Source organism: Pristiophorus japonicus, chromosome 6 (assembly GCF_044704955.1).
Source record: "Pristiophorus japonicus isolate sPriJap1 chromosome 6, sPriJap1.hap1, whole genome shotgun sequence".
Taxonomy (NCBI): Eukaryota; Metazoa; Chordata; class Chondrichthyes; family Pristiophoridae; genus Pristiophorus; species Pristiophorus japonicus.
In genome coordinates this window covers 72,655,089-72,677,052 of record NC_091982.1, presented here as the reverse complement: position 1 = coordinate 72,677,052, position 21,964 = coordinate 72,655,089, and the positions used below count along the sequence as shown (strand labels likewise).

General features: G+C 45.5%; 2 protein-coding genes across 3 annotated transcripts in view; one reads left to right on the top strand and one right to left on the bottom strand.

Annotated features, from left to right (window-relative positions):
- Positions 1-5,106: 5,106 nt before the first annotated feature.
- Positions 5,107-18,198, bottom strand: LOC139265161 (ES1 protein homolog, mitochondrial). 2 transcript variants are annotated; one of them, XM_070882080.1, is made up of 5 exons: positions 18,048-18,198; positions 17,537-17,708; positions 11,113-11,314; positions 9,725-9,767; positions 5,260-5,394 (listed from the first exon to the last, which is right to left on the bottom strand). In XM_070882080.1, the coding sequence occupies exons 1-5, from the start codon at positions 18,156-18,158 to the stop codon at positions 5,323-5,325; spliced, it is 600 nt and encodes a 199-aa protein (XP_070738181.1). In that variant the 5' UTR covers positions 18,159-18,198; the 3' UTR covers positions 5,260-5,322. The 2 variants fall into 2 exon arrangements, with proteins under 2 accessions (XP_070738180.1, XP_070738181.1); XM_070882079.1 differs by lacking the exon at positions 9,725-9,767 and having other exon boundaries at positions 5,107-5,394.
- A 2,419-nt stretch (positions 18,199-20,617) lies between these two features.
- The window catches only part of LOC139266127 (uncharacterized), a 34,396-nt gene continuing 33,049 nt past the window's right edge, over positions 20,618-21,964 (top strand). Inside the window, exon 1 of the mRNA XM_070883974.1 lies at positions 20,618-20,668. Within this exon, the coding sequence (XP_070740075.1) occupies positions 20,618-20,668 (51 nt within the window). The remainder of the gene's footprint in view (positions 20,669-21,964) is intronic.

Genomic DNA, 21,964 nt, shown 5'->3' with positions numbered 1-21,964 from the left:
GGTCCCCTGTGGTCATCCCCCTGCAAAACAGATACACTGCTTTGAGTGCTGTTGAGGGGGATGACTCATCAGGGGAGGGCAGCAGCAGCCAAGTTCATGGCACCGTGGCTGGCTCTGTTGCACAGGAGGGCAGGAAAAAGAGTGGGAGAGCGATAGTGATAGGGGATTCAATTGTAAGGGGAATAGATAGGCGTTTCTGCGGCCGCAACCGAGACTCTAGGATGGTATGTTGCCTCCCTGGTGCAAAGGTAAAGGATGTCTCGGAGTGGGTGCAGGACATTCTAAAAAGGGAGGGAGATCAGCCAGTTGTCGTGGTGCACATTGGTACCAACGACATAGGTAAAAAAAGGGATGAGGTCCTACGAAACGAATTTAAGGAGCTAGGAGCTAAATTAAAAAGTAGGACCTCAAAAGTAGTAATCTCGGGATTGCTACCAGTGCCACGTGCTAGTCAGAGTAGGAATCGCAGGATAGCGCAGATGAATACGTGGCTTGAGCAGTGGTGCAGCAGGGAGGGATTCAAATTCCTGGGGCATTGGAACCGGTTATGGGGGAGATGGGACCAGTACAAAACGGATGGTCTGCACCTGGGCAGGACCGGAACCAATGTCCTAGGGGGAGTGTTTGCTAGTGCTGTTGGGGAGGAGTTAAACTAATATGGCAGGGGGATGGGAACCAATGCAGGGAGACAAGGGAAACAAAAAGGAGGCAAAACCAAAAGACAGAAAGGAGATGAGGAAAAGTGGAGGGCAGAGAAACCCAAGGCAAAGAATAAAAAGGGCCATTGTACAGCAAAATTCTAAAAGGACAAAGGGTGTTAAAAAAACAAGCCTGAAGGCTTTGTGTCTTAATGCAAGGAGTATTCGCAATAAGGTGGATGAATTAACTGTGCAAATAGATGTTAACAAATATGATGTGATTGGGATTACGGAGACATGGCTCCAGGATGATCAGGGCTGGGAACTCAACATCCAGGGGTATTCAACATTCAGGAAGGATAGAATAAAAGGAAAAGGAGGTGGGGTAGCATTGCTGGTTAAGGAGGAGATTAAGGCAATAGTTAGGAAGGACATTAGCTTGGATGATGTGGAATCTATAAGGGTAGAGCTGCAGAACACCAAAGGACAAAAAACGTTTGTGGGAGTTGTGTACAGACCTCCAAACAGTAGTAGTGATGTTGGGGAGGGCATCAAACAGGAAATTAGGGGTGCATGCAATAAAGGTGCAGCAGTTATAATGGGTGACTTTAATATGCACATAGATTGGGCTAACCAAACTGGAAGCAATACGGTGGAGGAGGATTTCCTGGAGTGCATAAGGGATGGTTTTTTAGACCAATATGTCGAGGAACCAACTAGGGGGGAGGCCATCTTAGACTGGGTGTTGTGTAAGGAGAGAGGATTAATTAGCAATCTCGTTGTGCGAGGTCCCTTGGGGAAGAGTGACCATAATATGGTGGAATTCTGCATTAGGATGGAGAATGAAACAGTTAATTCAGAGACCATGGTCCAGAACTTAAAGAAGGGTAACTTTGAAGGTATGAGGCGTGAATTGGCTAGGATAGATTGGCGAATGATACTTAAGGGGTTGACTGTGGATGGGTAATGGCAGACATTTAGAGACCGCATGGATGAACTACAACAATTGTACATTCCTGTCTATCGTAAAAATAAAAAAGGGAAGGTGGCTCAACCGTGGCTATCAAGGGAACTCAGGGATAGTATTAAAGCCAAGGAAGTGGCATACAAATTGGCCATAAATAGCAGCGAACCCAGGGACTGGGAGTAATTTAGAACTCAGCAGAGGAGAACAAAGGGTTTGATTAGGGCAGGGAAAATGGAGTACGAAAAGAAGCTTGCAGGGAACATTAAGACGGATTGCAAAAGTTTCTATAGATATGTAAAGAGAAAAAGGTTAGTAAAGACAAACGTAGGTCCCCTGCAGTCAGAATCAGGGGAAGTCATAACAGGGAACAAAGAAATGGCAGACCAATTGAACAAGTACTTTGGTTCGGTATTCACTGAGGAGGACACAAACAACCTTCCGGATATAAAAGGGGTCAGAGGGTCTAGTAAGGAGGAGGAACTGAGGGAAATCCTTATTAGTCGGGAAATTGTGTTGGGGAAATTAATGGGATTGAAGGCCGATAAATCCCCAGGGCCTGATGGACTGCATCCCAGAGTACTTAAGGAGGTGGCCTTGGAAATAGTGGATGCATTGACAGTCATTTTCCAACAGTCCATTGACTCTGGATCAGTTCCTATGGAGTGGAGGGTAGCCAATGTAACCCCACTTTTTAAAAAAGGAGGGAGAGATAACAGGGAATTATAGACTGGTCAGCCTGACATCGGTAGTGGGTAAAATGATGGAATCAATTATTAAGGATGTCATAGCAGTGCATTTGGAAAGAGGTGACATGATAGGTCCAAGTCAGCATGGATTTGTGAAAGGGAAATTATGCTTGACAAATCTTCTGGAATTTTTTGAGGATGTTTCCAGTAGCGTGGACAAGGGAGAACCAGTTGATGTGGTATATTTGGACTTTCAGGAGGCTTTCGACAAGGTCCCACACAAGAGATTAGTGTGCAAAGTTAAAGCACATGGGATTGGGGGTAGTGTGCTGACATGGATTGAGAACTGGTGGGCAGACAGGAAGCAAAGAGGAGTAAATGGGGACTTTTCAGAATGGCAGGCAGTGACTAGTGGAGTACCGCAAGGTTCTGTGCTGGGGCCCCAGCTGTTTACACTGTACATTAATGATTTAGACGAGGGGATTAAATGTAGTATCTCCAAATTTGCGGATGACACTAAATTGGGTGGCAGTGTGAGCTGCGAGGAGGATGCTATGAGGCTGCAGAGCGACTTGGATAGGTTAGGTGAGTGGGCAAATGCATGGCAGATGAAGTATAATGTGGATAAATGTGAGGTTATCCACTTTGGTGGTAAAAACAGAGAGACAGACTATTATCTGAATGGTGACAGATTAGGAAAAGGGGAGGTGCAAAGAGACCTGGGTGTCATGGTACATCAGTCATTGAAGGTTGGCATGCAGGTACAGCAGGCGGTTAAGAAAGCAAATGGCATGTTGGCCTTCATAGCGAGGGGATTTGAGTACAGGGGCAGGGAGGTGTTACTACAGTTGTACAGGGCCTTGATGAGGCCACACCTGGAGTATTGTGTACAGTTTTGGTCTCCTGACCTGAGGAAGGACATTCTTGCTATTGAAGGAGTGCAGCGAAGGTTCACCAGACTGATTCCCGGGCTGGCAGGACTGACATATCAAGAAAGACTGGATCAACTGGGCTTGTATTCACTGGAGTTCAGAAGAATGAGAGGGGACCTCATAGAAACGTTTAAAATTCTGACGGGGTTAGACAGGTTAGATGCAGGAAGAATGTTCCCAATGTTGGTGAAGTCCAGAACCAGGGGACACAGTCTAAGGATAAGGGGTAAGCCATTTAGGACCGAGATTAGGAGAAACTTCTTTACCCAGAGAGTGGTGAACCTGTGGAATTCTCTACCACAGAAAGTTGTTGAGGCCAATTCACTAAATATATTCAAAAAGGAGTTAGATGAAGTCCTTACTACTAGGGGGATTAAGGGGTATGGTGAGAAAGCAGGAATGGGGTACTGAAGTTGCATGTTCAGCCATGAACTCATTGAATGGCGGCGCAAGCTAGAAGGGCCGAATGGCCTGCTCCTGCACTTATTTTCTATGTGTCTATGTTTTTCAGACACCTATAAATGTGTAGTTTGTCTCCAGCCAATATAAATTAATGTAAAAATCAAACTTAGTGGGCCCAAGTTTCCACACGATAAAAAACGGGCGCCCCTCCGAGCTGGGCGCCCGTTTTTCGCGCCTAAAAAAACACGCTATTCTCGAGCACCCTGCAGCTCCTTGTCTGCCTGGCGCGGCGCCCAGGGGGGCGGAGCCTGCACTCTCGCCGATTTTGTAAGTGGGAGGGGGCGGGTTTTTTTTTTCCTGCCGGCAATGCTGCACTTGCGAGGTGAAGCGTTCGCGCACGCACAGTGTGAAGGAAACATTGGCACTCGGCCATTTTTGTAGTTCTTTGTAGCTGTTTAATTTTTGAACATTTTTTAATAAAAGCACATTGCCCTTCCATGATCAGCACTGAGGCTTCTTGCAGCAGTGAGAAGGTGCAGGAAGCCTCAGAAAGTTGAGGCAGCCGTTTCCCTCCCCACCCCCGCCCGCTGTCGGGAACGAATGCAATGGCTCCCCCTCCCCCCCGCGGGAACGAATGGAACGGCTCCCCTCCCCCCGCGGGAACGAATGGAACGGCTCCCCTCCCCCCGCGGGAACGAATGGAACGGCTCCCCCTCCCCCCCGCGGGAACGAATGGAACGGCTCCCCTCCCCCCGCGGGAACGAACGGAACGGTTCCCCCCCTTCCCCCCCCGCGGGAACGAACGGAATGGCTCCCCCCCCGCGGGAACGAACGGAATGGCTCCCCCCCCCCTCGGGAACCAACGGAACGGCTTCCCCCCCCCCCCCCCCCCGCGGGAACGAACCGAACGGAACGGCTCCCCCCCCCGCGGGAACGAACGATGGCTGAAGCACTTTCACACAGGTAGGAAGATGGTTTATTTAATCTTTTCTTTGCTTATAAATGTTTATTCAGATTGGATTTATTTGTATAATATTTGTAGAAGTATAAATAAAGATTTATTATAGAATTTAATGACTTCCCTTCCCCACCCCCCCCCCCCCCCCCCCCTCGTTCTGGACACCTAATTTGTAACCTGCACCTGATTTTTTTATGTGTAGAACAGGTTTTTTCAGTTCTACAAAAATCTTCACTTGCTCCATTCTAAGTTAGTTTGGAGTATGTTTTCACTGTGGAAACTTTGAAATCAGGCGTCAGTGGCCGGTCACGCCCCCTTTTGAAGAAAAAATTCTGTTCCAAAGTAGAACTGTTCTACCTGACTAGAACTGCAGAAAAAAAAATTGTGGAGAATTGCGATTTCTAAGATAGTCCGTTCTCCACCAGTTGCTCCTAAAAATCAGGTGCAAATCATGTGGAAACTTGGGCCCAATATTTCAGAACATTCCTTTAATCCATTAAATTATAGTTTTTTTCCCCCATAAGTCATGTTAGTGATAACAAATACACATTCAAGTAAATTGAACAGTTTTATGCTCCTGGAGAATTCCACTTTCAATTACATCAATTTAATGAAGGTTTAAACAAGTCTCAAAACCTCTTTCACCATTTCCCCAATTCCGTCAAAGATCTCATGGATGGGGGCATTGCACATGAAGGCACTGGTTGTCACCAATTTATTTTTCTTATCAATGTGGATTTCATTCACATTCTTGTTGACATGTTTGCAACCTAAATCTTTCATTGCCTGGGTTGTTTTTGCATGGGGCCACCTAGAGAAAAGAGTGCAAAATATCAGTATGGCAAATTGAGCCAGAGAAAGGAGAGAGGAATCATGTCAGCAAAAATGTTATGTAATATGATAAAAAGATTCAACAGGGTAAAATCACCAATCCCGCACACGAAGTCATACTTAAAGGGAACATGGATCAGAGATAAGGCTATAACACTGTACCACCAATTTTGCGACCCGTGCTCACTTTAAGTGCAATTCCCTCAAAAGATGTTGGATTGATTCATTTACTTACATGGGTTGGAATAATCTTGTCCATTACGGTATTAGTACTGAAAATGCAATTTTAACTCTTGGATAACAGACCTACCATATTTTACTTTCCACAGGCCATTATTATAGTTAAATATTAGGAAATACAAGATAAACATTTCAAGTAAATTTACTCTTGGCCATCAACAAATGTACAGTAGTGCCATTATCCTCAAACTGGAACCATTCTTGTCCAGATTTGAATGTAACAACTTGGATCATTTCCATTTATATTTCATATAGAACAGAATTCCAGAGTAGAGCTTCCTGATGTCTAGGGGAGTTGACAGTGCAGTATGGAAATGAGCCTGGTGTACTGCCATTACAGTGTTGTTCTTTGGAAAATAATGCAGGCTGATTTTCAACAAATGTAATCTAATGCAGGGTGCCAATGTGGAAGTGAGATACACAAGATGTTAAGATCAGTATGCTTTATTTCACATGATCTGATAACAGTAAGGGGTCGAAATTCAGTATTGCCGTTTTTGAGATGTCACTGCCAGAGTGCTGATTTTAGTGCCAGGCATTAGGTGTAGGCTCAAAATACCAAATTCAGTTTTTACGCCCAAAGATGAGAAAGCAGTGCTAAAAGTGGCATGGCATAATCATCCCCTACCCAAGCCACTCCATCTCCTGATAAAAACAACCAACTATCGGTAAACTTAAAGGGCCCAAGTTTCGGGTGGAGTTGCTCCTAATTTTTTGGAGCAACTAGTTTAGTTTGAAGTATCTTAGAAATTGCAAATCTCGGCACTTAGTTTGCTCCAGTTCTAGTGAGTTAGTTTAGGTTCATTTTAGTTCAGGTATTTTTTTTCCGAAAGGAGATGTGTCCAGCCACTTAGGCCTGTTTTGTAAGTTTCGGCAGCGAAAACTTACTCCAAACTAACTTAGAATGGAGTAAGTGTCCACTTTTGTAAGCTCTGAACAACCTTACCTAGAGTTAAGCTCAGTGCAGGCACAGCCGGAGACGGAGGGTGGGAAGCATTAACAACAAAAAGGACTGAAGCATTAAACACATCACTTAAAATGGCCTAAAGCCTCTTTCGATGGTATTTTGCCTTATATCTGCTGAATGAGGATAGTTGGTTCTCTTTTTATAAATAAACAAGTATAGACTCCCGGCTGAGGCTGGCACATCAACACCTAATTATGGCTAATTTGATACTTTGGAAATCATCATACCCCATTAGTCCAACCTATTACTTGAATGACTCACCTCGGACTAGATTATCTCTCATTTGTAAAAACTAACTGTTTGGCATCGTGTCTGTCAGGGAATGACAAAGTAATGTGTTGTAACCCACTGTCTCCCATACCCCCAACAGCACTCTCACCCACCCACCCCCCCCCCCACCCCTTCGCTCCATGTGTCCCTCCTACACTCCAAAACTCCCAACAGCACTCTTTTCCTGCCCCCCCGCCCCAGTCCACAACCAGCAGCAGGACCGATCTGTGTGTCTCAGATATTGTAGGGCAATCAGTCGCTGGCTTCCTCGGCCCACGGACACCCATCCCACTACAGCAGGAGAGATGTCCGAGCCACGACACGCCACACCAGCACATCCCTCGGTCATGGCTAGGTGCGGGAAGCAGGCATGACTGAAGGGATGAGGGATGTCTATCTTTTGCAGGTGTTCCTAAATGTTGGTACATTGTGTTTGATAATGGACCATAATTCAGTTGTAATGTTAAGTAATAAACTTTATTGAAACGTTTACAAAGTACTTTACTTTAGTGCAATAAAATAATTCTTGTATCAAATTTGATATGACTCTTTCCGATCACTTAACAACCCCAAATACTTATAAAGTTACAAAACTTAGTACACAATTTCAATTTGAAAACAGTTACAACAGTGGCATCAAATCTACTAACTCAACACTAACAGCAACTCAGTGTATGTGCACTGCCGCGTGGGGGGAGGCGGTAGGGGAGGAGGAGGAGGAGGGGGTAGGATAGGGGAAGAGAAGGGGTGGGGTGGCGGGGGGGGGGGGAAAAGAGAGGGGGGGGGGTCCCAGCTTGGGTCTCTGCAGAGGCTGATACTGGGATTGCAGTGGGAGTGGCATTTGATTGGCTGGTAGGTGTGCACTTATTGCAGCAGCTAACTGCCTGATGACCTCTGCCAGCATTTGCGCTCCTCCAGCGATTCCCGCACTCAGTTCACATGGCATAACTGCTATTTGCCCAGACAGTGCTGTCAACTCATCACCAACCCCTCTGATGGTGCCCTCAAGTGAACAGGTAAGGTCATTGCCCTCCACACCCAATGCAATAACGTCAAGCACATTTGTTGAACGCTGCATCTCAGGAGAGCCTACTCGGGTTCTCCTTCCCCTCGGCCGGCTCTGCCTCATGGCACTACTCTAATGTGAGGCACAGGGTGGGACGGTGGGGCCCTGGGTGTTCCACGCTGCATTCTACCTCCACCACTGTGACCCTCAATCTCGGAGGATGTGAAACCATGGAACGTCTTACCGGAACTTACATCACTAAGCGTGGATGGGTACATGAGGAGACGATGACATGATGCATCAGAACTTAAAGCACCACGAAAGGATGGGGGGTGGATGAAGGAGTGGAATGTTGGACGAGAACTCATGGTATTGTCTGGGAGAATGAAGTCCTGCACTATGGACTGATCCATATTACGATCGACATTCTCCCCTGAACACATATCCATGCCCCCCTCCTCACCCCCACCATCTTGGTCTTGATCACACACATCTGAATCTTCTGGATTGACATCATGTTCTGCAAAATATAACCAAACAGTCAAATGGTTAGCAGCACAGGAGTGAGCAGGATGGGTGACATGGGTAGTCTCACACACAGCAGGCTAGGCAGCAGATTGATTTTGAAGGGCCACGATGCATTTTCAGGATTTGCCCTCTCCCAAGCGTGTGGGCCCAGCTTGTGCATCACTGATTGCTTTTCTCCAGGCACGACTCATCAGGGCAGCGACCCTCTGTTCCAAGGTTGTCAGTTGGTGCAGATTTGGCGGGCTTCCTCCTGTTCGTGTTCTTTCCCTTTTGTTGTGAGCCAATTCCTTCTGCAAGGATGAAAATATAACTTTTGAGAGAGGGTGCCTTTCTGCTGGGTGGGACATGTATAGCTGGCCACATTTACAATTGCAATTCCATTGAGAAAAGGAAGATATTACTTACACGAACAACTTGACCAAGGTCCTGTCATTTCTTTTTACACTGGGCTCCAGATCTCCTGGTATTCACCACTGCGCCGTATTCGCCTGCAACTAGGTCCCAGCATTTCTTGATTTATTTGGGTGCTACCTTTGTGCAGCCTCTGTTGCTGATGCCCAGCTCCTGCCATCTCCCCTCAATGACATTAACTAGTGTCTCGACTTAGTCATGCAAGAAGTTCTTCGTTCTCGCTGCACGTTCTTGCATTGCTGTACTGGATTTCCACTCAGTGATTTTTAAAAAGAGTCCTTTCCTTGCATGCACGTGTGCAGTACTCCTTTGCACTCAAACAAGAATCAGTTAAGACTTTTCACTCCTTCCCTTTCTTCAACCAAAAATCACATAGTTCGCTTTAACAGAGTGCCACATTCTCCCTTTTAAATGTCCTTGTTTGCACTTATGCAGCACTCCTTTGCACAACAAGAATCAGTAAAATAATTTTCACTCCTTTTCCTACCTGCAACCAAAAGTCCCAAGCTAGCTTTAAATGAGTGCCTGCCACGTTCTCCTTTTAAATGGCCGATTGCCAAGGTCAAGGACCCATTGCGCATGCACGCACGCTGCAATGCGCACGCGCAAGGGTGCCGCCTGGGAAAAACACGCAGGGCCTTAGCCCCGCCCCCCTGCAGGCTGGGATCGACTTGCTCTGCCCCAGGGAGACTCCGCTGCGCCACACCATGCTCCAGGACGACTGCAGAATTCCCCGGTAGGATTTCGGCGCGCTTTTTATCCCAGACAGGTCACTTAAATCTCGGAGGTGTGCTGTTTTCTCCAGCATCGGAAACTTGGGCCCAAAGAAAGCAAAGTTAATCAAGCAAATGTTCAACCTTTCAAAAATCAAACGTAAAGGTGACTGACCTTTACTTGCTGTCTCTCTCCCTCCATGCCCCTCCCCCAAAGCCTTGAGAGAACAAAAGCTCATGTGAGGAATCAGACAAACGCACGACTAAAAATCCTGTGACAAGTCAACATGCTGGTGCACTGTGTCAAATTGTTGTGGGCTTTGATACAAAAGGGAAGTCTTGCTACAGCTATACAAGGTTTGGGTGAGGCCACACCTGGAATACTGCGTGCAGTTTTGGTTTCCATATTTATGAAAGGATATGCTTGCTTTGGAGGCAGTTCAGAAAAGGTTCACTGGGTTGATTCTGGGGATGAGGGGGTTGACTTATGAGGAAAGGTTGAGTAGGTTGGGCCTCTACTCATTGGAGTTCAGAAGAATGAGAGGTGCTCTTATCGAAACGTATACGATTATGAAGCGGCTTGACAAGGTGGATGTAGAGAGGATGTTTTTACTGATGGGGGAGACTAGAACTAGAGGGCACGATCTTAGAATAAGGGGCTGCCCATTTAAAACTGAGATGAGGAGAAATTTCTTCTGAGGGTTGTAAATCTGTGGAATTCGCTCCCTCAGAGAGCTGTGGAAGCTGGGGCATTGAATAAACTTAAGACAGAAATAGACAGTTTCTTAAAAGATAAGGAATAATGGGTTATGGGGAGTGGCCGGGGAAGTGGAGCCGAGTCCATGATCAGATCAGCCATGATCTTATTGAATGGCGGAGCAGGCTCGAGGGGCCGTATGGCCTACTCCTGTTCCTATTTCTTATGCTCTTATTATTTAGCTTATTAAGCAAACAGGTACAAATAAAAATATCAAACGTGGACATTGTTAAGCAAGGAACACAGTAAGTAATTCATCAAGCATAGGAGCTACAGCTCCTACAGTGGAATCAGCAGGTTAAATACAAACCAGAAGCAATATCCGTGTTCAACAGATACACATTTGCTAGAGATAAAGAAAAAGCTTGGCCGAGTTAGCATCTAGTCTGAGGCATGGGGAGCAGAGACAAGCAAGGACCAACAAGAGCAACTGCCAAATGCTGTGAGTCCTTCAGTGAACCATCTCTGAGCAGGCCAGAGTCTTGAGTAGATTGGATTAATCTGATAGCTCAGATATTACCCTTGCCCAAAAAAGTCACCATTTCCAGAGCAGCTGCCACATGTAACTTCTTTACCCAGCACATTTATTGCTCTATCATGCAATATATCTGGAAATCAATCATGTCTTATCTGCCACTAATTACAATGAATACGAGAGTAGGCAACCGTCTATTATAAAGCATTTGGCACTTGTCTAATATTTAAACTTTCTACAAATCTATTATTGAACTTATCACTTTACATTAGGTGTAATAAAGATGCACTTATGGATTTTTGCTAAATTTAATTAAAATTAGTATACTTACTTTTCACATTCTGTGTCATAACCCACAGTTAATTCGCATCCGGGGATGAGTTTAGCTGCCAGAACTGGAGCAATGCAACACAGACCAATGGGTTTCTTTGTTGCATGGAATTTCTTTATCGTCAATTCCACGGATGGCTCCACACTGCAATCCTTTCCTTTCACCGCCCAGCTACTAAGATTCTTAGCAACCCCAAAACCACCTGAATAGAGAAAATAGAGGGAGATTTAATTGAGATTTTGTTACTACTAAAACGATTGCTGTAGGGTCCAGAGAGAAATTGACTGCTTAATCAGTGTGTGCAAGTGAACGTATGTTCGACTGCCATTTCTTTTAAGCGATTGGGAGCCTGTATGAAAATTAGGTTTTCTGGACACATTTGTAAGGACAAGCTTTTGGGATTAATTTTAAACATTCTGGCAAAACTAAAAGGGTTAATCTTAGAATTAGGTGCTGCCAATAAAGGCTTGTGTCAGAATGAGAAATTAATGTACAATGGTTCTTGCTTAAATAAGAAACAAGATATCAGAAAAAATTCTTAATTCTTATCATGATTTAAGCTTGGACCAGTGGAAAGAAATAAAATACTTATAATTGGAAACCTATTCTTGTGCTTAATTAAAATCAAGCAATTTAGCTTCTAACCTGTGCCTGTTCAGTTGAATGACACCTTGGAAAGGATCCATAATGACAGAATTGATTATCTTGGTTGGTCACTAATGATTATGTCCCTCAAGTGGGATTTCTTTCATCTCTGCCCATCAACTCTGGCTTTTCATGCATCCCGTCCTCTCTTCTTCATCTCATCTGCTGTAACGTCAGCGGAAAAGCCACAGAAACCTCGGGGAATGCCACTGCTGCCATTTTTCCAGGATATCTGCAGCTCCTCTGCTGAAGTTACGATGGAAGAGAGAGAACCTTCATGGAAATTCACTCTCTATGCCATTGAATGGGGCTCAATCCTATGACTTTGTAACTCAGAGACAAGAGTGCTACCATTGAGCCAAGAAGATGACCAAAGAAAGAAGCCCAACATGAACAGCAACTTGCTGCACTCTCCCTCAAGTGAAACCAAGCATTTCAGAGGAAGGCAAAACTGCCCAAATTTAAAACAACCAACCTACTAAAAAGAGTATGGATGTAAATGTTAATAATCATATCACCTTGGGATATGGAAACTTAGTGATACATTGAATACAAACTGCAAACTTTATCTTTCTAAGCCATATTGTAATCTTGGACATTGCTTGTAATGCTGATGTACTGTTATTACGCAAAACCCAGCTATATCAGAAATACTGTGATACACTTGAACTGTTGTGGTGCCGATGATCATTTTGATACTGTTGGTTAATAGTACATATCCAAGGACTTTATGTAATCCTCAACACTTACCCTTATGATGGTATGAGTTGTGTTATCATAGATGTTGTTAAACAAAGTGGTGTTATAGTTAATGCATTTCGGGGTCCAACTTCATCTTTGATGCCTTTGTCAAGTAGACGTTAATAACACCTCAGTGTAGTGCTGAAGCTCTGTTGTCACTGGTTTGCATAACTATCAATCGGGTCGAATTGGGTCAAATTTGGTCAAACCCAAGTTCCGCCGTTTTTCGGCAGTCCCCGGGTGATGTGTGATTTTTTACCAGCCGCTACCGCTGGGGCCGATTGGGCATGAGATTCATCCCAGTTTTGTTAGTGGGAACGGCTGGCAGTGGGAGTCGCTGGCCGGTAGCAGGCGGTAGGTGCAGGCCACGCAACTTGGGAAAGATCGGAGCCTGTGTACTGCGCATGTGCGAGATTTGAAATTTTTTTGTAGTTTTTTTGGACTGATGTCCTCACTTTTCCCACGATTGGGACAGAGGGGTCAGCTGTGCATGCACATAAAATCTCGTGACTGACTTGCACCTGACAGTTAAAGAAGGAAGTCATTGAGAGAGAGGGAAGAGAATCATCAAACATGCACCTTGAAAACCCATCATGAGTGGTAGAGAAGTTGCCAGGAAGTTCAATGCAGGGAGGCTCAGAGCTCCCTAGTTTACAGATGGTGAGCTGGAGGCACTTGTCTCTGAGGTGGAGCGCCATTGCAGAGAGCTCACCGGGGATAGTCGTGGCAAGCCAGCCCCACCCCAATATCAACGCATCTGGCGGGAGATTGGGGAGGACGTGTCTGCAGTGGGCACCATGGTTCATGATGGAGACCAGTGCAGGAAGAAATGGAACGATGTGTTGGCAGCAGCAAGATTAAGTAAAGATCTTATTGTTGCACTCCTGTACTACTGAAAAAGTATATGTGGCCGTTGTGTGTGCGTATGTGTGTTGCATCTGCAAACCGGTTAAAGATTGCAACTTTTGTTTCTGCAGAGGAAATGAGCAGCCAAAGCCTCACAGCAGTGTGGCACGGAACGGGGCCCACCAGAGGTCATCGAAGTGACTGACATCGATGAGTGTGCCTTGGCGTTGGTGGGTGACCACCCCCATGCCACCACACCTAGTGGTGCCGATCCCGTGCTACAGCATGGTAAGTTGATTATAATCTCCAGTCTGTGTTGCACTCATGTCATGCAAGGTCAGGTAATGTGATGTAAAATGCATTTTAATGTACTGTCAGCCAGCCATTTAGGGCGTGGTGATGTAGCCATAGTAGTCCTCGAAATAAGACTGAGATACGTCACGGTACTCATGTCAGCATTACCAACCACCCGCCCCCGCTGCTAAACATTGAAATGTTGTATTGTACTTGCAGGTGATGAAGCGGATAGCACCGACTTAGGCACCCCACCCATCTTAGGCACACAAAGGCCATGTGCATCACCAACACTTCGACCTCATCAGGAGCCCACCCCAGCAGCTCCTTCTGTTCCACCCCCACTCAACATCCCGCATAGCCCCCGCATCCACCTCCGCAACTCACAGAGACGAAGATCAGGAGAAAGAGCAGGGAGAAGGCCCAGTGTTTGGCCCACTTGAGCTCGAGGAAGTGGAAGAGGAGGACTCCATCCTCTTGACATGTGTGCCACCTGTGCGCCCAACATCGGTATCGGGGTCCGAGTTGTTGGGTTTCAGGAAGCCGTTAAAGCCACCAAACCGTATCCACCCAGGTTGATGCAGCAAGGAGATGGTGATGCAAGACAGGCTCCAGGTGCACTGCTGCACCACGTGCTGGTACCGACGCGGTGAGGGTCGGCGTGGGGATGGGCAATGCATCAAGAGGAGAATGGGGCTCACTTGGCGGGGGGGTGAGGAAAAGAGATGGTGGGAGTAGGTAGAGGGTTGGCTGTTGGTGATGTTTGTATATATTGTTCATGTTGTTGTTGGTGTTTAAGATGTTGCCTTTTGATGCTAAATGTTCTTTTTTTGAAATACTGTTAAAACATTTTGCTTGACATGTTTGAATGTTCTGCCACTTCTGAATGTTGTACATTGCAATACAGACACATTTTACCACCACTCTTGGTCAGTGTTTAACTTTTAGATAATGCAGGGTATGTGCTGAGAAACATACAAATGTCCTTTAAATGTAGTGTAGTGTGATAAAAATTGTGCCTTACGTTATGATGCGACTTTTTAATGGGTCTTGACATTACGTCATTTAGCTAAGACAAGGGTCACCAATCCAGGATGGGTGGCTTTGAATGAAAGATAGTTCCAGAACTTGGAGGCTCGACATTATGGTTGGCATTTGAGTGTACAGTTTTTGAGCTAACAGATCACCAAACCCCACCCCTAACATTATATGTTATTCAATAAATATATGCACAACTTCTGTATTTGAGCTAATGTTCTTGTTAAGATCTCAATCTGGCACCCAAGAGAGACTTACAGGATGTTATTATTGGCTATATACTTTCACATGAGCTCATAACCTCTGGAGACTCACAGGGTATGATTAAATCTCTTCTGCATGCAGTTGTGTCAAGACCCTTATACCACAAGTCCATGGAGTCTTTAGCATAATTGGGAGCTCATGTCGCTTTCTACCCCACACATGCCCTTCAATAGAGCATTTTAACTTCAATATATCATCTTTTTCCAAGGGAAAAATATTGCTGCAGCAATTTAAATCTGAACTGGACAGTACTGTTCTAGACAGATCAGCGCCATTGTCCATACCATCTGCTCAAGATCCTGATTCAGGTGAGACCACCTTTTTCACAACGGTCTTTCTGGCGGGTGGCAACAGAATCCCAAGGATGAAACTTGTGTTTTTGCAGATTTTTCCATGGGCGGGTAGTATGAACTACTGCCGACGGTACTTCTCTGATGAAGTTCCTGCCAGGCAGTAGTTGGTCGGTAGCTCGGCAGTTGTGGGCGGTAGGTCGATGAAATTCGGGCCCAATATAATTTAGTGATGAACCTGAGACAGTCCAAAGGCAAGCTAATTTAGGCATCTGATGATAAACCTTGGACACGTTAGGAAGTGGGAAAAGATTTGTTGAACACTCCGACTAACATTATATATTTGTATTTCAGGCGCAATATTTCTTACATGTTTTATGAGATCTTTATGGGATTAAGCCTATCCTCGCTTCCTTTGCTGATATCCCAGAAGTCAACAGCAGAGCAGCAAAATAAATGAGATGGTGCTAGTGTCACCAGAAGAGGTAGTTAGGCCCACATCCCGGACTGCAGCACCATCTGTCATGGCAATCTAAAGATTTGCCAATGGAGGTAGCTATGTGAATTTTTGGCCATGGTAGGTAAATGCTCAGTCCCACCACAGAGAAGGTAACAGCCACCAGCAAAAGTCACTATTTATGATTTTAAAACAAATCTGCATGTGCAACTAGCAAAATGTGGAATTCACTTTTCCAAAATAAATACGAACATTTCTACAGCCACAGAAGATGTAGCTGGTTCTCTTACAGATTTGGAAATTTGTACAGGCTTCCACAAATTTCTCAGGCAATGGTTGAAAGCCTCTACAATCCTGCTATTTATACAATTTTACAAGGCATCCTGCCACATCTACATCCAGAAGTATTCCCTGAAATGGCTGTACAAGTATAACATTATGGAGTCCGCACATTGACTCTTGAAGTGACCAAAACTACCAAAAACAAAAAAATACAAATCTCTGGAAAGCATGTTTATAATAAAATAAACAGTGATTATCTGCACCAACACTTTGTTGCCCTTCTGCGCATGTGCGCCGTGGGCACTGCCCACTTTTTGCACATGCGCTCTTGATCCGGCTTGATATATGAAGGAGCCGGAAGTGCGGCTGAACCATGAATCACATGGAGCTCATTGCTGCTTGAGCCTGGAGCTGGAGCTGCATCTTGGGCTTTTGGGTTATCACTAGGGCCTAGAATATCGATGTGATTATCTACACAAACATTTTTGGGGCCTTCTGATTGAGTGAGGAAATCAGATGTGGCAAAGGGACTGGGGGGAGGGGGGAAAGAGAGCACGCGAGAGAGAGAGAGAGAGAGAGAGAGAGAGAGACTGGGTTAGGGGAGAGAAAGCACGCGAGCGACTAGGGGAAGGGGAAAGAGCGCGCGCGAGAGAGACTGCGGGGAGGGGAGAGAGAGCGAGCATGGAAGAGAGACTGGGGGAAGAGAGGGAGAGGAGAGCGAGCGGGACTGGGGGAGGGAGGGAGCGAGCGAGACTGGGGGAGAGGGAGAGAAAGAGCGAGACTGGGAGAGGGAGAGAAAGAGCGAGACTGGGAGAGGGAGAGGGAGAGAAAGAGCGAGACTGGGGGAGGGAGAGAGCGAGACTGGGGGAGGGAGAGGGAGAGAAAGAGCGAGACTGGGGGAGGGAGAGGGAGAGAAAGAGCGAGACTGGGGGAGGGAGAGGGAGAGAAAGAGCGAGACTGGGGGAGGGAGAGGGAGAGAAAGAGACTGGGGGAGGGAGAGGGAGAGAAAGAGCGAGACTGGGGGAGGGAGAGGGAGAGAAAGAGCAAGACTGGGGGAGGGAGAGGGAGAGAAAGAGCGAGACTGGGGGAGGGAGAGGGAGAGAAAGAGCGAGACTGGGGGAGGGAGAGGGAGAGAAAGAGACTGGGGGAGGGAGAGAGACTGGGGGATCAATCTGCAATCATGTCTTGTGATCAAGGGGACCCAATCAGAGCTTTAGGTATTACAAATAAACTTATCCCAAAATTGAGGAGGGGGTGATAGAGGAAATATGAAACATCCCTAATGTTTGACAGAGGTTTCAACAGCCACACGGAAGAAGTTTTTAAACAGAGGCCCCTATGTCTGGAAACGTGATACTACATCGATGTTTCAAAGTACATTAGAATTAAGGGGCATTCGAAATCTACAAAAATTGTGGCAAAACAGAATTATATAGAATGTCAATATATTCGACACAGCAAACTTTTGAGGGAAATATATTGCTGTAATCTTTCGTGATTTTAGTATAGTCCAGACTGGTTTTTAAAAAGTGATCGAGCGTGAAAGACTGCGGATCAGAACATTTACCTGGGATGATCAGCGCGTCCGTGTCATTGATACTCAGCTGGACAAGCTCCTTGATATTGCCCCTGGCGATCCGGCTGCTCTCCACCAGCACATTGCGCACCTCCTCGGTCGGTTTGCTGGTCAAATGGTTTACAACATGCATCTGGTTTACGTTGGGGGCGTACAATTGTACCTGGAACAAAGTGGGACAAGAATTTAGAAGCAGCGAATTTTACAATCATAGATTGTATAACAAACAGGCATCTAACGGCGGAAAGTGCATTGCACAGGAAGGGGGAAACCCAAACTGCAAGGGACGCAATTGCAGGTGGAACCGAACAGAAAGAGAAATAAAACACGGGAGTCGAACGAAATATTCAACAATACATTAGGGTAGAAAGATGAAATATTAACCGAGTGTTAATGAAGAAACAAAGTAGGAAAGATATTTTAAACACACGTTTGGGTGGAAAGAATTTCAGATGAGAGGTGGCTGGAATTTTTTTGCGATGTGCTGCGAAGGTGATTGTACCTCTGCCCCAGCCCGGCTCAGATGAACCATTACTGCCGAGGACTCGTGCACCTCGGTGCCATCGTAGACTCCACAGCCCGACAGGATCACAGCCACACGCGTCTTCCCCATAATCAGACTGGAGCGGAGCAGACACAGCACCAATACGAGGTATCGGTTTGAACAGAACCTGAGCTTACACACGCTTTGTCACTGCGCTTTATATAGTCATGAAGAGGGCGGCACCCACAGAGGGGAGGACCTTATCAAGGACGCCTGTTCGTTAACCAATCCTCAATCCATGCTAATATATTACCCCCAACCTTTTATGTGGCACCTTATCGAATGCCTTCTGGAAATCCAAATACAACACATCCATTGATTCCCCCTTATCCACCCTGTTCACAACTCTTTTGGGGGACAAAATAAACAGTTAGATCAAGTGTCCCCCACTCCAGACACTTTTCAACTGCCCTTTTTTTTATTTTTTGGTTTTTTTTTAGATATTTTTGGGCATTAAATCATATATTTTACAAGTGCCCCCTATAAAAGGGGAGGGGGACACTAAAACCGGCAATTAAAACAAATTAAACTTTAAAACATATAAACTCAAATTAAAATTTGGTTGCCGGGGGTAACGATGCACTCCAGTCCCTCCGGCGCCTCCACCCTGCTCACATCCTCAAAGAATTCCAGCAAATTTGTCAAACATGATTTCATAAAACCATGCTGACTCTGCTTGATTGAAATATGTTTTTCCAAATGTCCTGCTACTGCTTCCTTAATAATGGACTCTAGCATTTTCCCAATGACAGATGTTAGGCTAACCATTTCCTTATTTCTGTCTGACTCCTTTTTTTAAATAGGGGTGTTAAATTTGCGGTTTTCCAATCCTTTGGGACCTCCCCAGAATCCAGGGAATTTTGGTAGATTACAACCGATGCATCCACTATCTCTGCAGCCACTTCTTTTAGGACCCTGGCATGCAAGCCATCAGGTCCAGGGGACTTGTCCACTTTTAGTCCCATTATTTTACCAAGTACTATTTCGTTAGTGATAGTGATTGTATTAAGTTCATCCCCTCCCTATAGCCCCTTGATTATCCCCTATTTGAATATTTTTAGTGTCTTCTGCTGTGAAGATCAGTACAAAATATTTGTTCAAAGTCTCTGCCATTTCCCTGTTCCCCATTATTAATTCCCCAGTCTCATCATCTAGGAGACCAATATTTACTTTAGCCACTCTTTTCCTTTTTATGCACCTGTAGAAACTCTTACTATCTGTTTTTATATTTTGTGGATGTCATTTGTAACTTTGATGAGAGCGGTTTTGATACTGTGGCAGGGGCGGAAACCGGATTGGAGGGATTGAAACATGGAGTTGTGGGATAGATTTGGGAGTTGACAACATGTTCCAGGAATTTGGAGAGGAAAGGGAGGATGGAGATGAGGTGGTAGTTTGCAAAGACAGAGGGTTCAAGGGTTATTTTTTTGAGGAGAGGGGTGATGTCGGCAGATTTGAGGGAGAAGGGGACAGTACCTGAGAGAGAACTGTTAACAATGTCAGCTAACATGGGAGTCAGAAAAAGAAGTTGGGCGGTCAGCAGTTTGATGGGAATAGGGTCAAGGGAGCAGGAAGTGTAATGTAGCCATGTTTGCTGATGATACAAAGATGGGTGGGAAAGCAAGTTGTGAGGAGGACACAAATAATCTGCAAGGGGATATAGACAGGCTAAGTGAAAGGGCAAACATTTGGCAGATGGAGTATAATGTGGGAGAGTGTGAGGCTATTCATTTTGACAGGAAAAATAAAAAAGCAAATTATTATTTAAATGAAGAGAGATTACAAAATGCTGCAGTACAGAGGGACCGGGGGGTCCCTGTGCATGAAACACAAAAAGTTAGTATGCAAGTACAAGTAATCAGGAAGGCAAATGAAATGTTGGCTTTTATTGCAAGGGGGATGGAGTATAAAAGCAGGGAAGTCCTGTTACAACTATACAGGTATTGGTGAGACCACATCTAGAGTACTGCGTACAGTTTTGGTCTCCTTATTTAAAGAGGGATATACTTGCATTAGAGGCAGTTCAGAGAAGGTTCACGAGGTTGATTCCTGAGATGAAGCGGTTAACTTATGAAGAAAGGTTGATCAGGTTGGGTCTATACTCATTGGAGTTTAGAAGAATGAGAGGTGATCTTAGTGAAACATACAAGATACTGAGGGGGCACGTCAAGGTAGATGCAGAGAGGATGTTTTCACTTGTGAGAGAATCTAGAACTAGGGGGCATAGTTTAAAAGTAAGGGGTCACCCATTTAGAACTGAGATGAGGATGAATTTCTTCTGAGGGTCGTAAAACTGTGGAATTCTCTGCCCCAGAGAACTGTGGAGGCTGGGTCATTGAATATATTTAAGGTGAACAAAAAGACTTTTAATGATAAGGGAGTGCAGGGTTATGGGGAATGGGCAGGGAAGTGGAGCTGAGCACAAAATCAGATGAGCCATGATCTTATTAAATGGCGGAGCAGGCTCGAGGGGCCAAATGGTCTACTCCTGCTCTTATTTCTTATGTTCTTATGTTCTCATGGACAAGATGAACGTGGAGACGTCATTAGGGGAGATTGAAGAGAAACTGGAGAAAGATGTGAGTTCAGGGCTAGGACACAGGGGAACCTTAGAGGAAGCATGGCCCGGTGGACTAGGGGAAGGAAAGCAAATGGCAGAGGCAGCTGAAGAGATGGTGTAAATCTAAGAGACAAAGAGGTTCATGAGCTCCTCACACTTGTTGTTGGAGGTGAGGGTGGAGGAGATAGGGGAGAGGGGTTTAAGAAAATGGTTATCAGTGGAGAATAGAAGTCGGGGTTTATCTTTGCATTCCAGAATGATTCTGTAATAGTGAGCAATTTTGGCAGATGAGAGCAGGACCCAATAATGCATTTATATGGTCCAGCCAGATGTGGTGGTGAATAGCTAAACCAGTTGTCCACCATAACTGTTCAAGTCTGCGTCCCTTGGACTTAAGGGAGTGAAGGTGAGGGCTGTAACAGGAGGAATGGCCAGGGGAGAAAGAGTAATTATTTTAATAGGAACTAGGGCATCAAAGGTGGTGGTGAAGGTGTGGTTGAGTAGATCGGTAGCTGCAGAAATATTGTGGTGAATGGAGGGCCAAAGGCTGGACAGTTGGGATTTCGTAAGTGCAATTGTGAGAGAGTTGGGAGAGAGTTTTTTCCAGGGGTGGACACAGAAGGAGGTAGGGTTGGGGGATGGGGTGGAAGGGGGATGTGGGTGGAGAGCAGTACGAGGAAGTGGTCAGAGATGTCCTTTTCTATGATTGACACGGTGGGAGTAGCGAGGCCACAAGAGCTGGCAAGGTTGAGGGATGGCCGTGAATATGGGTTGTGGAGTTTACATGGAGGGAGAGATTAAGAGAAGTTAGGAGACTAGTGAACTCAAAGAAGAGCGAGCATGATGAATTGAGATGGAGGGTGAAATCACTGAGGTGAGAAGTCGCTCGGTGCAGAGGCTGAGGGAGGAAAGTAGTGAAGAAATATCGGTAATGAACTGTTTATGGTACTTGGGTGGGCAGTAGAGAAGGAGAATTTCTAAATGAGAGGTGAGAGGAGTGGAATAGGGAGAAATGCTCAAGGGAGGAGAAAGTACCGGAGTAGTAGGGGGACAGACCAAGGTGTGATTTGGTATTGAGAGCCACATTGCCACCACGGCGGTCTGAGCGGAGCAAGTGATAGAAAGTACAGGCAGGTAGGGAGGCTTCATTTAATGGTAAAGCGTCATCTTCCCTCAGCCAAGTTTCTGTCAGGGCCATGATGTCGATGCAATCATCCACAATAAGCTCGTGGATGACAAGGGCCTTTCTTAGCTTTCTCTTATTCATTTGATTAGATAATTCCATGTTCACTTATTTTAGTCATCTTAGTTGCCA

What these genes read in the sequence shown, in the direction of transcription:
- LOC139265161 (XM_070882079.1), bottom strand. Translation starts at nt 18,158, where the DNA reads ATGGGGAAGACGCGTGTGGCTGTGATCCTGTCGGGCTGTGGAGTCTAC. An exon ending in TGAGCCGGGCTGGGGCAGAG is followed by an intron (nt 17,709 to 18,047) that starts GTACAATCACCT and finishes ACTTTGTTCCAG; the next exon opens with GTACAATTGTACGCCCCCAA. An exon ending in GGACGCGCTGATCATCCCAG is followed by an intron (nt 11,315 to 17,536) that starts GTAAATGTTCTG and finishes TTCTCTATTCAG; the next exon opens with GTGGTTTTGGGGTTGCTAAG.